The 16,627-nt window shown below is 31.6% G+C and overlaps 1 protein-coding gene and 2 long non-coding RNA genes across 3 annotated transcripts; 2 read left to right on the forward strand and 1 right to left on the reverse strand.

Annotated features, from left to right (window-relative positions):
- Window positions 1-417: 417 nt before the first annotated feature.
- On the forward strand, window positions 418-945 carry LOC126889397 (uncharacterized). The gene has a single exon (XM_050657657.1). It carries the CDS (start codon window positions 418-420, stop codon window positions 943-945), a length of 528 nt encoding a protein of 175 aa, XP_050513614.1.
- A 5,966-nt stretch (window positions 946-6,911) lies between these two features.
- On the reverse strand, window positions 6,912-11,175 carry LOC126889727 (uncharacterized). The gene is made up of 3 exons (XR_007700146.1): window positions 10,682-11,175; window positions 10,429-10,623; window positions 6,912-7,092 (listed from the first exon to the last, which is right to left on the reverse strand). It is a non-coding gene; the product is annotated as an uncharacterized LOC126889727 (long non-coding RNA).
- A 206-nt stretch (window positions 11,176-11,381) lies between these two features.
- LOC126889728 (uncharacterized) lies at window positions 11,382-15,677 on the forward strand. The gene is made up of 2 exons (XR_007700147.1): window positions 11,382-14,876; window positions 15,444-15,677. It is a non-coding gene; the product is annotated as an uncharacterized LOC126889728 (long non-coding RNA).
- The last annotated feature ends 950 nt before the right edge of the window (window positions 15,678-16,627 follow it).

A 16,627-nucleotide genomic window follows, 5' to 3' on the forward strand; every position in this document is an offset into this window, starting at 1 on the left:
TTATTATCAATATGATTTATACATAATCATTTGATTCTAATTTCACACTATCACTTTGGACGGTTATAGTATTTCTGGCATTTTTCGAATTTCACTTTTATCCAATTGCGGTTGCAACTCCAATAGAGAGTCATGTAACAGTTTTGTAACTTGATTTGTGGACGTCCGTGAGAGCGGTTGCAACTCCACTGGAGATTCCTGTGGCAGTTCTGTACTGGAAACTGTGTCGGAGAAATCCTAAAAAAATATTTTTGTTAGATTCCAAAGCCACAAGAATAATGGAAACATATAGCAAAGGAATTTGAAGCAAGATTGAACTTTCCCCATTGCTTCGGTGCCATTGACGGCAAATATGTGCAGAGTATTCCACCAAATGGGCAAGGTTCCTATTTTTATAACTATAAAGGATTTCATAGTATGGTTTTGATGGCAGTTGTAAATGCTAATTATGAGTTCATAATATACGAATTTGGTGTGAATGGGAGAATTTGTGATGGAGGTGTTATAGAGCAAACAATATTTTACAACAAATTAAAAGAAAATACATTACAAATTCCAGTCTTTGATCGCCTCAGTGGTTCAGATAAAATGCTTAGTGATGTGTTTATTGGTGTTGAAGCTTTTGCCTTAGCGCCACATTTCTTAAAACCGTTTAATCAAAGAGAATTAACAAATGAACGCAAAATATTCAATTACCGCCTGTCAAGGACAAGGCGAGTTGTAGAAAATGCCTTTGGTATTTTAGCTAACAGATTTCCAATTTTCCATACCACTATTAATTTAAATCTAAAAACTGTATATATCATTGTCATGACATATTGTGTACTCCATAACTTTTTGAGAAGTAAATATGCTTCAACCTATACTCCCATTGGAAGCTTAGACGATGACAATAGGAATGGTTTAAGAACAGAAGATTCTAATCTCATTGATATGCAGAGATAACATTATACAGAGAGCACGAAAAGGTTGGAATAAATTCATTTTCTCGATAATGGACGATTTTGGAAAAAAATCCCGAAACAGGTAAATTTTTATTTTTAAATTACGACTTTTTGGCATATATATCATACTAATGACGTCACCCATCTGGGCGTGGTGACGTCATCGATGATTTTTTTAAATAGGAATAGGGGTCGTGTGATAGCTCATTTGAAAGGTAATTTAATTCTCTATTCAGTAATATAAACATTTACGTAATTATTTATACAGGGTGTCCAAAAAAATGTTTTTTAATTAAATTTATTGACATTAAAAGAAGAATGCATGTGATTTATTTAGTCCAAAATACATTTTACTGCTCTCAGAAAACAGAAAAAAATGTTTATTTGAAAAATAATCATTGCTTTTCGCTTAAATTAAATGTTCAAACTGTCAAGAGAAAGGTGGGTGGCGGCTTTAATATTGAATTTAAGCAAAAAACAATATTTATTTATCAAATAAACATTATTTCCTGTTTTCTGATAGCAGTAAAATGTATTTTGAGTTAAATAAATTACACACATTCTTATTTTTATTCTTCTTTTATGTCAATAGATTTAATTAAAAATTTTTTTTTGGACACTCTGTATAAATAATTATGTTAATTTTTGTATTACTGAATAGAGAATTGAATTATCTTTTAAATGAGATATCACACGACCCCTATTCTTATTTAAAAAAATTATAGATGACGTCATCACGCCCAGATGAGTGAAGTCACTAGTATGATACATATGCCAAAAAGTCGCAATTTAAAAATAAAAATTGACTCGTTTCGGAATTTTTTTCAAAAATCGTCGGTTTTCGAGAAAATGAATTTATTCCAACCTTTACGTGCTCACTGTATAAGTATTTCCAGAGACGCCAAGCAAACTAAGGATAAACTTTTTTTATGGTATTTCAATAATGAAGGTAGTGTACCATGACAAAATAGCCATGGTGTAATTCATAATATAGTTTAATTATAGAATTTAATTCAAGTTCTAAATATTGTGAACGTAGATATAGTTTAATAAAGAAATTTTTTTAAATTAATCATGGTTTTTAATTGATAGAAACTTACAAAATACCTTTTCAGGTAGATATGATTATTCCACAAACGCAAATATGCAACAAATATGTGTGTCAAGTGTCAACAATAGAAATAGCAGGAAATTTCTTAGACAGTTAGAAATTCGATTAGCATCTTTTATTTCAACAAAAATTTGGCATCCATGCCCAAAATTCTGCTTAAATTTTTGTAGAGAATAGAAAGACTTCCGGAGTGGAAATTGAAACACCAACCAGTAGTAAATTAAGAAATGCAATTTTCTTTACACCTACAATAGTGGCTCAATCCCATATGAACATAATACTACATTAAATATGCCACAAGAAAACAGTGTCAGAACTTTGCAGAAATACATAAGTTGATTAATTATTATATTCTATTATTATAAGTATATAAATTTTTTTTGGCAGTAGTACCCCAATATTGGAAAATTAAATACTAAAATGGTAAAAGAAATTTATATGATTTAAAAGAATTCTATTTTAGAATGAACTAAAAATATAAAAATAAAATATTGCCTCTTTTAATTTTTCAATCATTAAAGTGTATGCTTCATTCTCTACTTTTCACCTTCCATAATGCATGCCAGCTCAAAAATTTGTACAACTCTTCAATTAAGAATAGCAATGCTTCTATATCACTCATTTCGACTGTCCACCTTGAAAACTTTTGCTGGACTGAACTTCTGACCACACTTCAAGTAAAACTTGGAGGCTTACATGTGATACCGTCTTGCTGCTCTTATGCTCTTACCTGCGCAAATGAGTCTCTGCAGACATGGTCTCAGGCAAAACGTAGTGTGTAGCCAGTGTATTATACTACAGACCTCAAGGCTCTGAGGATAGTCAGCATAATTTAGATTGCTCAGATTTCTGCATTATCATTATGAATGATATATGTACAACGTTATGCTGTCATGACATTTGCAAAAAAAATTGTTTGTATTGATGGTACCTATGGAACTAATCCATATAATTTTGAGTTAACCACTTTGATGGTTAGCGATGACTTTGGTGAAGGCGTTGCTGTGACATACATGATTTCGAATAGAATGAATACTACAATTTCTAAAATATTTTTTGACTGTATTAAAACCGCACTAGGTACCTAATAATATCACTACAGATATGTTTATGAGAGAGATAATGGCAACTTTGTATAACGGATGGACAACAGTGATGGGGCCTGTGTCTAATCGATTATTTTGTTCCTTGCACATTGATTGTGCCTGGAAAACTAATCTAGCAAAAATTTCTGTAGTTGAAAAAAGAATGGAAGTATGTATATAAGTGCTTGAAATTTATACAAAGTACTTTAGAAGTTAACAACTTTTAAAAAGATTTGTTGAATTTTCCAACTGGAGAATGATTCTGGTACTGTTAAATTTTATGAGTACCTGAGTAAAAATTATAGTTCGAATACTAAGTCTGGGTTCTACTGTTATAGAAAGGAATTACTAATAAATACAAATATGTACTTGGAGAGTATGCACAGTATTATTAAGTATGCATATCTAGAAGGAAAAAGGTGAAACAACTAGATAAAAGCATGCATAATTTGATACACTACACTCGAGATAAACAAGTGGAAAGACTAATTCAGATAACAAAAGGTTTGTTGTAATGTAAATATGTTTTGATTTAATTTTGTCAACATTTTTGTGGCTTTCAGGAAAAAGGACTGATTGATTGACTGCCATTAATTGTAGCCACAAATTATAAATTTGATACTGAAAGTGTGGAAGGAAATGATGAATTTAAAAAATGGATAATTAAAAATAAAACAAACTCAAAAATATGTACTGTTACAGAGAAACTGTTAATGTACTTGCCTTGATTACTACTACTACTCATGTACTTGCCTTGATTATTTTATTAAATTAAATTCAATCAAATCTTTAATTCAATCAAATATTTGCCAGCACATTCACTACCTTTGTATTACATGAGTCACACTAAATAATTAAGTTCCAAGCAGTGATATTTGGGAAGAACTGGAGTCTTCAGCACCTACGCACAAATCAAAAACCCAGGGATAGATAGAAATTACATAAGATACTATCTGCTCAGCACTGTAAGTAATTGCATTAGGTCAAAAATGCAACAGTGAAGATATTTTAATGACAGCCATTAATCAAATTAAAGCTGTGAAAGCCAACAAATTTCAGGTTGATCCAAATATGAGACTTGAGAAAATTCAGAAAGGGTGAAACAGGTGTCATTTTCTACCAAGAAAAAGACAGTGTCTACGTCTGGTAAACTATTAAGGAAGCCCAATATCGCAGAGTCCTCCAATTTGAATGAAGTATCCTCTAAATGGTATGTATTTGCATAATGCCTGTACCTATGTGTTGTGAGTACACAATTAAGTAATCAGCAAACTGCATGCCCATTTCTTGTTTAAGTTCACCATTATCTATAAATAGTTTTTCTCAGATTTTAAAACAACAAAACTAGAACAACTTGCAACAGAACAACTCCTCTATATTCAATAATTCAATGAAACAAGAATCAATTCAATTTCAATATACAACTCCTTGTATACAACCAAACAACAAAACACAAAACATAGGTTAGGTTAAATAAAACGGAAATGTCAAAACAAACTACAACTTCGGAATGGACTAAATACCTATTAACTGTGTTTAACCCATAGAGGTATATATTAACATAGAGGGAGTCTACCTTCCGCGCTTCCTGACGACAAGATCTCATGGACTGGTTTGCACAAGAATCTACAGGTCGAGCAAGTCTCGTAAATTTCACGATTGCGAGCCACGCTTCACGCAACCGTGTTTGCGTACTTGTGTTTCGAGTTGCGTGGTCGTGCGGAGTTATATTTACCAATTCGCGCAATCGTACTTGAGACGCTGTGTCGTCAGGTGAGGTGTTTGAAAATTTGTGTAACTTGATTGCTTGATTCTGTGGTGTGAAGGTGGTTAAACTTTTGTTTTATTTTTTTTTGTTTTGTTTGTTTTTGTTGTTGCGAATATATCGCAGAAAGTTTTTAGATGAAGTAATTGTATGATGAAGATAACACAGAAAATACAAGAGGGCAGCATACTTTGCAAAACAACTGCTACAATTTGAAATCAACAATTTGTTAAGTTGTTGTCTTGCAGGTAAAAAAAGTGACTTTTTAAAAAAATTATATCTTGGAAACTAAAAATTATTTTTATTTATAATTGAAACATGTAAAAGTATAGTACTCTCAAAAAAATTTCAGCCAAAAATATTCATTTTTGTAGAGTGGACTGCAATTTTTCGACAACAGCCCTTTTTTGCGGTGAGCAGCATAACAAGTCCAGTCTCATCTGAAATCAAAGTTTCTTGTAGTTTATACCTCTGGCTAGTGAATGAACAAAGGATTTTTTATTAGATGAGGTCATTTTTGTTTTATAAAAAAAACTACTTTAAAAATGAGAAAAATTGGGGTCAAAAATGTGTTTAAACTTATGTAAAATCTTCAAATTTCATTTTTTTTAATTCCTTCGTTCATATTCTAGCCAGAGGTATAAACTACAAGAAACTTTTTGATTTCAGATGAGACTGGACTTAGTTATGCTGCCAACGCAAAAAAACTTAAACTCTACAAAAATGAATATTTTTGGCTGAAACTTTTTTTGAGACTACCTTAAGTACTATACTTTTACATGTTCCAATTATAAATAAAAATAAATTTTAGTTTTCGAGATATAATTTTTTTAAAAAGTCACTTTTTTTACCCACAAGACCTATGTAACCCCTTAAAAAAATGTTTGGAAGAATATGTTTGATGGCCAAGATGCATACATATATTTAGAAGGAAAGTTCCTGATTTCTGTAGTATAATACATAATACTGAAGAGGAAGTAGCTCTAAGCGCCGGACTCCACTTGCGATTTGTAGTTGTGAAGATTGAACACATTCTTTCAAATAGAAGTCAATCCATGATTATTTAGTCACAAATGGATTGACTTGTATTTGAAACAATGTGTTCAATCTTCCTGATTACAAATCGCAAGTGGAGTGCGGCGGTAATAACACCAAAATATTCCATATAGGTCCATAGAAGGTACACAGACATTGAAAAATTCCTGGAATATCCCCGAAAACATGTTCCCTGAACATCCCAGGAAAATCCTGTGTCAGCATTTTAAACATTACCTGAATGTTTTATTGGAACATTCCATGAATGTCCACGAATGTTCTCTGGACATTCAAAATATATTTTGTAGACATTCCCTGGATATACCAGAAATACAGTGATGAGCGCTGTAATAACCGGCAAAATAGCACAAAAGATGTATTAAGTAGTGAGATAAAAAGACATGAAACTAGTCGAGCTGGGTAGCGATATTAACTTATACATTTAGATTGTATTGATTGTGTACCACCTTCAGACGTATCAGACGAGTTTGGAAACTACCACTGTCACAGTGACAGTTTTAGTTGACATACTCCTCCGATATGTGTAAAGGTGGGATCAATATAACGTAAATTTAAAGGTTAATTTCGCTAAATTTCCCAGCTCAACTAGTTTCATTTCTTTTTATCTCACAACTAAATATGTTGCCCATATTTTGCCGGTTATTAGGGCACTCATCACTGTACATTTTTGCTGATGTGACAATACCTCCTATCTGTTTTTTCATGAGTTTTGTATGAGAGATGGAAAAACATGTTTTAAGGTCACCTCCTGTGTTCATATGTAAGTTTTGACTTGTTTTGTAGTTCATAGATAGTTTAATTTACTACAAAACAAGTCAAAAAATATATGAAAACAGGAGGTGACCCTAAGACAAGTTTTTAGTCTCTCTTACAAAACTCATGAAAAAACAGATAGGATGTATTATTACATCACTGACGATATGTGGCCATACCAAATAATACATCCTTGATAAATATAAACATTTTTATTGAACAAAATCTTTTCATACATTTTTTAATGCAATTTACTGATATTCCTAAATATTTCAAAAAAATGTGTCACATTTGCTTTGTAAACCTTTCTTTTGCCTTTCGTAGCCACATATTCCGTTTCCTTCCTGGTTTTTTGTAGACCACTTCTCTCAGCTGATTCTAAAAAAAATAAAATAAATGGTAATTTTTCTATCCTTTACAATTAACAATCAGAAGAAATATTATTTACAGATAATGATATGCATAATAATAATAGGTTTGTTCTAGCATCAGTTTGAAACCATTAGCGAATAGTGGACCAGCGCGAGTAGAGGGGATCGCACTGGTGACTGCATTATGTTCTTTTACTGACCAACTGTTTGCTGATGGTTTTTGACTAGTTTGACTGTTTGCTAGAACAAACCTAATAATAATGAATATTTTGTATTTTGACAATGACATCTGATGTGGAAGTCAAAACATTAATAAAATTATTTTTTCAAGTTAACTTTCACATGCGCGTCTTAAAATTGTACTTTTAATACTTATATCATAAATAACTATTAAAACTATCTTAAGAGGAAACAGTATCGATCAACAGGTAGCGAAAATGTGTTCCAAGATTGCGGCTGTAATTTTGAATATTTTTTCAAGATATTTGGCACACATATTCGTAATATAATAAAGAATGGCGGTACAGAGCCCAATTTGAAAAATATATTAATATGTGGAAATTACTCTGTAATTAAATACAATATAAAAAAACGAGCTTGTACCGCCATTAAGAAGAACAAAAAAATACACTTTTTTCAAATACAACTTTTTTATCCGATTTTGTGTTATTTTGGAACTACTAAAATTTTTTATTTCATTAGCAGTTCCAAAATTACACAAAATCTAGGCATCGGATAAAAAAGTTTATTTGAAGAAAGTGTATTTTTTTGTTCTTCTTAATGGCGGTACAGGCTCGTTTTTTAAATATTGTATAATTACAGAGTAATTTCCACATATTAATATATTTTTCAAATTGGGCTCTGTACCGCCATTCTTTATTATTTTACGAATACGTGTGCCAAATGCCTCGAAAAAATATTCAAAATTACAGTGACAATCTTGGAACACGTTTTGACTACCTGTTTATCGCTACTGTATTACCTTAAAACATTGTAATTTGCTAAACCAGTATATTTTACTCTACTACTACTCTACTAGCTACCTCATTTTTCACTGTTTCTAAAGACTTGTTTACATGGGTAGAGTTTTGAGGAGAGTAGAGTAGTGGTAGTACTCTACCAAAAATGGCTTGATACCATTCACATGAGGAGAGTACAAGTATAGTACAGGGTGATCAGTTAAGGGTAGCGAGCGGCCATATCTCATAAGATATTGGTCGTATAGATTTGAGAAAGAAAAATCATGATAAAAGTCGCCAAGAGAAATTACTGGAAATTATTTTCGAGTTTGTCAAACGTCCGCTAGAGGGCATAACAACCAACACAAAGTAGAAAAATGGAATTTTTATAGAATTTTGTCTAATGAAAGTTTATCGATGATATCATTTTCATATTTACAGACCATTTCCCTACATTTTTTGTCTAAAACGTTTTGTTCTATCTATCAAAATAAAGCGGTGGGGGAAGTTCAATTGTTTTTTTAAACAAACCAAGATTTCTTCCGTTTCTTTTGACCGATTTTAGCAAACTTAGGCTCATATGAAAGAGCATAATTTGCACTACAAAACGCTTATTTGGTTTTGAATTTTTACGTTTGCTGTCGCCGCTAGATGGCGTTAACTGAAATGGTAGCAAATTTTTGAGTTTTTAAAAAAAAAACAAATGTAATGGTATATTAATTTTTATATATTTTAAAAGAGGATAAATTTCTCTATAATTTAATGAAAAGAATTTATTATCTACCTTTTTTTGAACCGTTGATATTGACCAAAATATAATTTTATTACATTAAAAAATGGCACGCCACTGTTTTTTATCAAAATAAAAATCAGTTTTGTAATCTCTTATTAGTTGCTAACAAAAAGAACCTCTTGACTTTTTTCGTTAGACAAACGGTTTTAGATTGAAAAAAAAGTAAATTAGTAATGTTTCGAGATATGGGCGCCCCATGTAAACATATCTTATTTTCTCAATCCAAAACCGTTTGTCTAACGAAAAAAAGTCAAGAGGTTCTTTTTGTTAGCAACTAATAAGAGATTACAAAACTGATTTTTATTTTGATAAAAAACAGTGGCGTGCCATTTTTTAATGTAATAAAATTATATTTTGGTCAATATCAACGGTTCAAAAAAAGGTAGATAATAAATTCTTTTCATTAAATTATAGAGAAACTTATCCTCTTTTAAAATATATAAAAATTAATATACCATTACATTTGTTTTTTTTTAAAACTCAAAAATTTGCTACCATTTCAGTTAACGCCATCTAGCTGCGACAGCAAACGTAAAAAATTCAAAACCAAATAAGCGTTTTGTAGTGCAAATTATGCTCTTTCATATGAGCCTAAGTTTGCTAAAATCGGTCAAAAGAAACGGAAGAAACCTTGGTTTGTTTAAAAAAACAATTGAACTTCCCCCACCGCTTTATTTTGATAGATAGAACAAAACGTTTTAGACAAAAAATGTAGGGAAATGGTCTGTAAATATGAAAATAATATCATCGATAAACTTTCATTAGACAAAATTCTATAAAAATTCCATTTTTCTACTTTGTGTTGGTTGTTATGCCCTCTAGCGGACGAAACTATGCCTCAAACTCGAAAATAATTTCCAGCAATTTCTCTTGGCGACTTTTATCATGATTTTTTTTTCTCAAATCTATACGACCAATATCTTATGAGATATGGATGCTCGCTACCCTTAACTGATCACCCTGTACTGATGCTAGTATAGTGAAACCGATTTTTGTATTTTTAAACACTCTTGATTATAAGTGCACCTTAAATTCTTAATTTTTTGCTTAAGCTCGTTTACTCCAAAGCCCCCTTTGCCATTCTTTCTACGATTTCATCCTCCGCAGCTTGCTGCAAACTTTTATTTCTGTAGTATACACTACCTAAATTCCATAAACACTGGTATTCGCCGTATTATAGCTCTACAAGTTTTAAAGTTTCATCTTCGGTGAACTTCATTTTCACTATTTACACAAAACACAATTCCAGCCAGAATGACAGCGCCCCCATGTACTCTCCTACCTACTCTATTCTGCCATAATTGAGCGTGTTCCATGGGTAGAGTGTGCAGCCGAGTAGACATTTTGGCAGTAGTGGTGGTCATAGAGTAGTTACTTTGCCATAGGTTGCTAGTCACTCTACTTTAACTCCAACTATACACTCTACCAGCTATTCTACTGTGCTGAGCATTTTTACAGGTAGAGTTACTCTACTCTATCAAGTACTTGCATCATTACTCTACCTGTGTAAACAAGCCTTAAATCTACTGAATGAAAATCTACTTAATCTTAATCTACTCTTAATGAAAAATGTCTAAAATCATTTACCCACCTAGTATTATTGTAGAATTTAAGACAGTCCAGTGCCTTATAAATAATTTCAATATGAATATTTTTCACTTTAATTCTCCTTTGATACCACTCCATTTTAGATTTTGGGGAACTTATTTCATTATGTTTATAGACCATATTTATTGAAGGAACCCAATCTGGAGATTGTTATTATCGATTAAGTCGGCTGATTTTCCTATAAGATTAAAATGTTAACATCTTCAAAAATCGTTACTGTTGTAATTGTAACTTACCAGATATAAAATGATTACAGCAGACAGGACAGGAAAATTTTCATTTCGCTAGTAAAACCTGTACATTGTATTGCATTTAACCATTGTTGTCTCTCAGATACCTTATTTAGTTCAGTTTAAAAGTGAACTTTATCTTGACTTTATCACAATTACTTTGCATTTCACACTTCAAAACACAACACAACACCAATGAAGCATATTATCTTTCTAAATTAATACTTCCAGAGAAAATGTTAAATTAATCTTTGTACAACACAAAATTACAAAGAAATACAACTAAAATTATCTAAAACTCATTAAGAACAGATAGAATAAGATTTATCTTTTACACCCAGTAGCCATATTGATTTAATTTTGAAAACGATTATATTTAAATTTGGTAAATATAACGCCGCACGACCACGCAACTCGAAACACAAGTACGCAAACACGGTTGCGTGAAGCGTGGCTCGCAATCGTGAAATTTACGAGACTTGCTCGACCTGTAGATTCTTGTCTGGTTTGCTGCATCTCTTTCTAACACATTGTATCGAAAACTTATGATGACATTCAGTGTGAATATAGGCACAGAAGAGGAGGACAACTGTAGCAGCTTTACTATGCGTAAGAGTGAAACAGCACTAATCCAAATAAAAAAGATGGTGTCGTCACTTCGCTCTGAATGACACTCTCTCTATGCTTATATAACTCTATGGTTTAACCGTGTCTCGTCTTGGAAGAGTGTTGCCATCGTATACGCTAAAAGCTGATTGGCTCCGCCATCTTTTGCTCAGATTTCCGGATTCATTTGGAAGGGGTAAACAGATGATCAGTTGTTTATTTTGGTTTTTATTTTTCGTTTACTCTGGTTTAACCTCACTTAACTAGATAGATCGAGAAATATTAAATTACTATTACTATTATTCAGGTTGAAAAATGCCTTCCTCTAAGGTAAAAGGTTGCGAAGTCGATTGGGGGGAAAAATAATGTGAAAATGAATTCTTTCCCAAAAGAATCTGAACGACGGAAAGTGTGGATTAAAAATATAGGGTTAAAACAAGATCCAAACAAATATGCTGTTGTTTGTGAAGTAAGTTCTTCAAGTAAAATTAATTGAGTATTTGCATTTGATGCATTCTCTTTATAATATTTATATCATTAAAAAATATTGTATTCAATTTTTGAATGTTTAGGAACACTACTTCTGACATGTGGAAAAAAGTTAGACAAGATGGCAGCAGAAAATTAAAATGCAATGCTGTACCAACAATATTTAGAGAAGAAAGCGAAAGTATTTAATTATTTATATTGGTTTTTTGTTTATTCACCAATTTAACACCTATAGATATTTGTATAACAAGAGAGCGAAGTGCACCTTTTCCTCCCAAGAATAAAGTTTACTAGTTTACTACAGTAATCATTCAAGGGAGGAAAAGGCACTTCTCCCATGTTATACATTTTTCCACCTCCCTCAAATAAGTCATTTTTTCATTTTTTAAATATTTATATAACTGTCGATTGAATACATGAATCATAATTGAATACAGGAATTTGTGTATTCAATCAACAATAGAAGTAACAAAATTTATTAGAGAACTAAAACTAACAATTAAGTACAGTATAACTATCAAATTATTAATGAGAAATTTTTAAATCAAAATAACAATTTACTGTTTTTACCATTTTGCAACATCTATAAATAAAATTTAAAATGTATGGATACTTACCTAATAGAAAATATAGTAATAGTATAGGGTGTCAATAAGTTATTTCATCTATGCTATGACATAGTATGACGTCAACATCACTTTTACTTTTACTCCCTAGGGATTAAAAGTACTTTGTTTCCCTAGGGAGAAAAAAATATGACTGCTCCCTACAATGAGGCCAGGAAATGTATACTTTGGATAGAGGTAGGTGGGAAAATCTGTTTTATTCAGTTATTGTGATTTGTTTCTTACAGACAATCGGTTTGTTCTAGCACGAGTTTCAAACGGTCTGAAACCATTAGCGAATAGTGGACCAGCGCGAGTAGAGGGGATAGCACTCGTAACTGTATTATGTTCTCTCACTGACCAACTGTTTGCTGACTAGTTCGACTGTTTGCTAGAACAAACCTATTATTCAAACAAAATGTCCTCTACGTCAGACTGATCAGAATTTTAAAAATGTGTCATATCAATCAAATCAAAAAATTTCAAAAATTGTTCCTGTAACCATTTTTAGTGAAAATAATAACAGTACTTATATTGGATCAGAGAGCCACCCAATTCATTGTTAAAGTATGATAAACTAAAAGTTAAACAATTAGGCATGCACTTCATATTATATTTGATGAAATATAACCCACTGGTACTCGTACAAACTTGACGGCAAGCAAATTCAACAAATTTTTCCTCATTTATTAGTTTTTCACTACCGTTAAGTTTGGAAACAAGCGCTGTTGCCAAATAAAAACATATACAGTCGGAAAAATGAAAGAATACCCATGAACGATCACATCAATCACATATTTTGTATTTGCTGTTTTTTTTTTCATAAATAATAAATGAGAGAGATAGATTATTAATAATCTGAATATGTGATTGATGTGATCGTTCATGGGTATTCTTTCATTTTTTCGACGGTATGTATTTACCACAGCAACTACAGGTGACACTGTTTCTCTTTGTCTTTAAGAGTGTGAAACAAAGATAACTACAGTGGGAAAAATAAAGAATACCCATGAACGATCACATCGATCACTTATTTTGTTTCCTATCTTTTTCTATAACAAACGTTTATTATTTATAGAAAAAGACAACAAACATAAATTAAGTGATTGATGTGATCGTTCATGGGTATTCTTTCATTTTTCCAACTGTATCTGTAATATACGCTGTTAATTAAAAAATCGTGAGAGCCAGTAGTGACAAGTCTGTAAACCTTCACTGGAAATTTGACATAAATGTCAAAGTGAATAATTTAAAATTGAAATTAAAAACATTAATCAGAAAAAATATTAGTTGGTCAAAGCTGTGGTATATATTTTTATCTTAAGTATACTTACGGTTTAAATACTGAATTAAGTTTTTTTAAAATTTTGTAATATCTAATTATAATTAGATATAAATCATCTAAGTGCCATCTACACGATAATTGTGAATGTATCTGAAGTAAGAAATTAATATTTCATTAAGAGAACGTTAAAACAGTTAGCAAAATTTTTAAAAAATCGATTACAATTTAATTACTTTTTTGCGTTGTAAATATTAAGCGATAAAATTAAATAATAAATTTAAAAATTACTGGTGAAAGTTGAATTAGTAATCCGCTAGGAGCGACACCAGCGAAGCTCAGAGCGTATAAGTGGGTGTGTTTGGACGACCATAGCGGCTGACTGTCAGCAGAAATCGGCTGAGTGGTTGTATCCAGCTGTGATAGGGAAAGCTTAGTAAATCTCTCAGCGGCTGACTTCCAGCGGTGACGTCTGACAGCTACTGCTGGCTCAGCTGTCCAGCCGCTGTGGTCATCCGAACGCACCCAGTGTCAGTCATGTTTTCCTATAGTATAGAAGGCTTAGATAGAAGGTTATGCAAGATTTTTGTTTGTTTATTTTTTCTTCTTCTTTTGTGGCCTTTGGAAGCTGTGCCCATTTAGCCAGCGACATTTCTTAAAATGAATGCCTAACTAAACCTACCATACAAGAAAACCTAAACGACCAATCAAGGATACGGAAGGGAAAGTAAAGTTATTTAAAAAATAAACTGTTGTTAAAATATAAACTAAATAAATAAAATATAAATTGAAAACAATAATTTGACATTATAAATGTAACCTCCAATATTATGACAGACGTCAGTTACTATGACATCATATATTATACTCGTCACTAATTCTAGCCAATGAAATGCTTGCTGTAATAGGAATGGCATATCAAAAAAATCTGACTATTCTCTATATATTTTTTCAAATTTAGAATATGGCAACAAGGGGAAAGTTATGTGCATTCCTCATTGTTTGACTTTTCCTATATCTTTAGTATCAGGTCATCGTACAATACAAATACTTCCTGCAATGATTGGAAGTAATGCAGAACAAGAATTGAATTTGGAATCGCCGAGAAAAAGGATTGGTGTACAAAATAAGAAAGTATATAAAGGACAACAAACATCTTCCATAAGCGATCAAAATTGTATAACTGAAATTCAGGAAATAGATTCTGCTCCACCTTTAGGTATAAAAAATATTTTGACATTTTTTTTTATTTAATACACAATTTAATTTACCATCTGATCATGAAGCTATAAGTAAATGGTGTGAATGTTGAACACATGAGGGAGAAGCTGCCATGTGGCAACTCTCCTGTATAATATATTTTATATTAGTTCACATAAATAGTTAATTTATTAAGTCTGTTGGCCATGCTTTCTTCAGTCACCTTTCAAATCCAGGAGGGGTATTTAGCAGTCTTGATTCGTTACTTGGATGATCCGTTGTCCATCAAGGAAGTTTCTTGTGATTATTCTAATTTCTTCCTCTACCAAGGATGTGGCAGAGTCATCTTGTATAGGGTTTTGTTCAAGTGTAAACACTTTTTTGCGCCAGTCCAGAGCTGTCTGCCAGCGCTGTCTTGAATAGAAAGGTGGTCTATTTTTCATGCCACTGGCATTCCAGTGAGACTGGCACCAGTTTCTGGATACATGTAAATGTTACTTTATTTTATGTAAATATTATTTTCATTCTAGAATCAAAGGGAGACTCTTTTAACAGGTAAATGACGCTATCATTCTTTTTGTTCTAGAAAAACTGTAAATAGTATTTAAGGCAACGATTGTGAATGAGTGAGAAGTGTAATAAAGCCACGACGAGTACTGTATTAGAGCGTACGATTTGGAGGTATTTTTGATTAGATAAATTTTGTAAAGTACAATATAAATTAGATTTGATAATGTGTAGTATTTCCTAATAAATTAAATACTATTAAGTGTTTATTGTTCTTGTAAGTTAGTGTGGTAAATAAATAATATGAAGTAAGTCTGTGTATTTAAATTAATATAAGTGTTCTTATTTAAAAATAAATAAAGTCAATTCAAAATAAATATTAATGCCTAAAAATCAAATTAGTAAAGTCGCTCACATGTCACTAGCAAAGAAACTTGTCAGCTTTTTGTTTCCGGTTGATTTGGACAGGTTAAGAATTTAAAGTGGTAACACTACATGTTAAATCAATCATTTTAAATTGTTTACAGTTTTACTTACAGCAGGAGATGTAACATACTTTTGTTTACCAGTATGCAAAAATTAAAAAATCTTTCATAGATATTGATTCACCACTCAAGAACTAACAAATTGTGAAGAGCACAAATATGCCTGTACTTCGTTATCTGTCCAGGGCCGATATCAATTGATTGTCACAATATTGTATAGGTATAGAATAATTCATTTTATTACAATTAACAGTTTTTAGGTTTCCATACTTCTAAAGGAAAAACTGACCCTTATAGGCTCGCTATATACTTATACTATGGCCAAAAAGCGGTAGTGAGAATAGAAGACATAACATCAGAAGAAATAGAAATGAAAAAAAAGGTGTTCGACAAGGGTGTATACTTTCACCAATATTATTTAATATATAGGTACTCGGAAGACATATTAAGTAAGACAATGGATGAAATAAACATAGGCATTAGAATTAATGGCATGATCATAAATAACCTGAGATACGCTGATGATACAGTTCTTTTAGCCGAATCACATGAAAACCTACAGATACTGCTTACTTAATAAAGTGACCGCAGTAAGTGGAGAATATGGACTATCACTTAACATAAGCTTTATTCCAGCAATGTTCCATTAATTTTATCTGTCTCTTCCACATTAACCAAGAAGAGGTGTTGAAATTTCTGATACATTTCCAGTGGATACATTACCAGCTATTCGTGATGAATAATGAGTAATACAGACTTAAAAATTCATACAGACTTA

The sequence above is a fragment of the Diabrotica virgifera genome, chromosome 8 (genome assembly GCF_917563875.1).
Source record: "Diabrotica virgifera virgifera chromosome 8, PGI_DIABVI_V3a".
NCBI lineage: Eukaryota > Metazoa > Arthropoda > Insecta > Coleoptera > Chrysomelidae > Diabrotica > Diabrotica virgifera.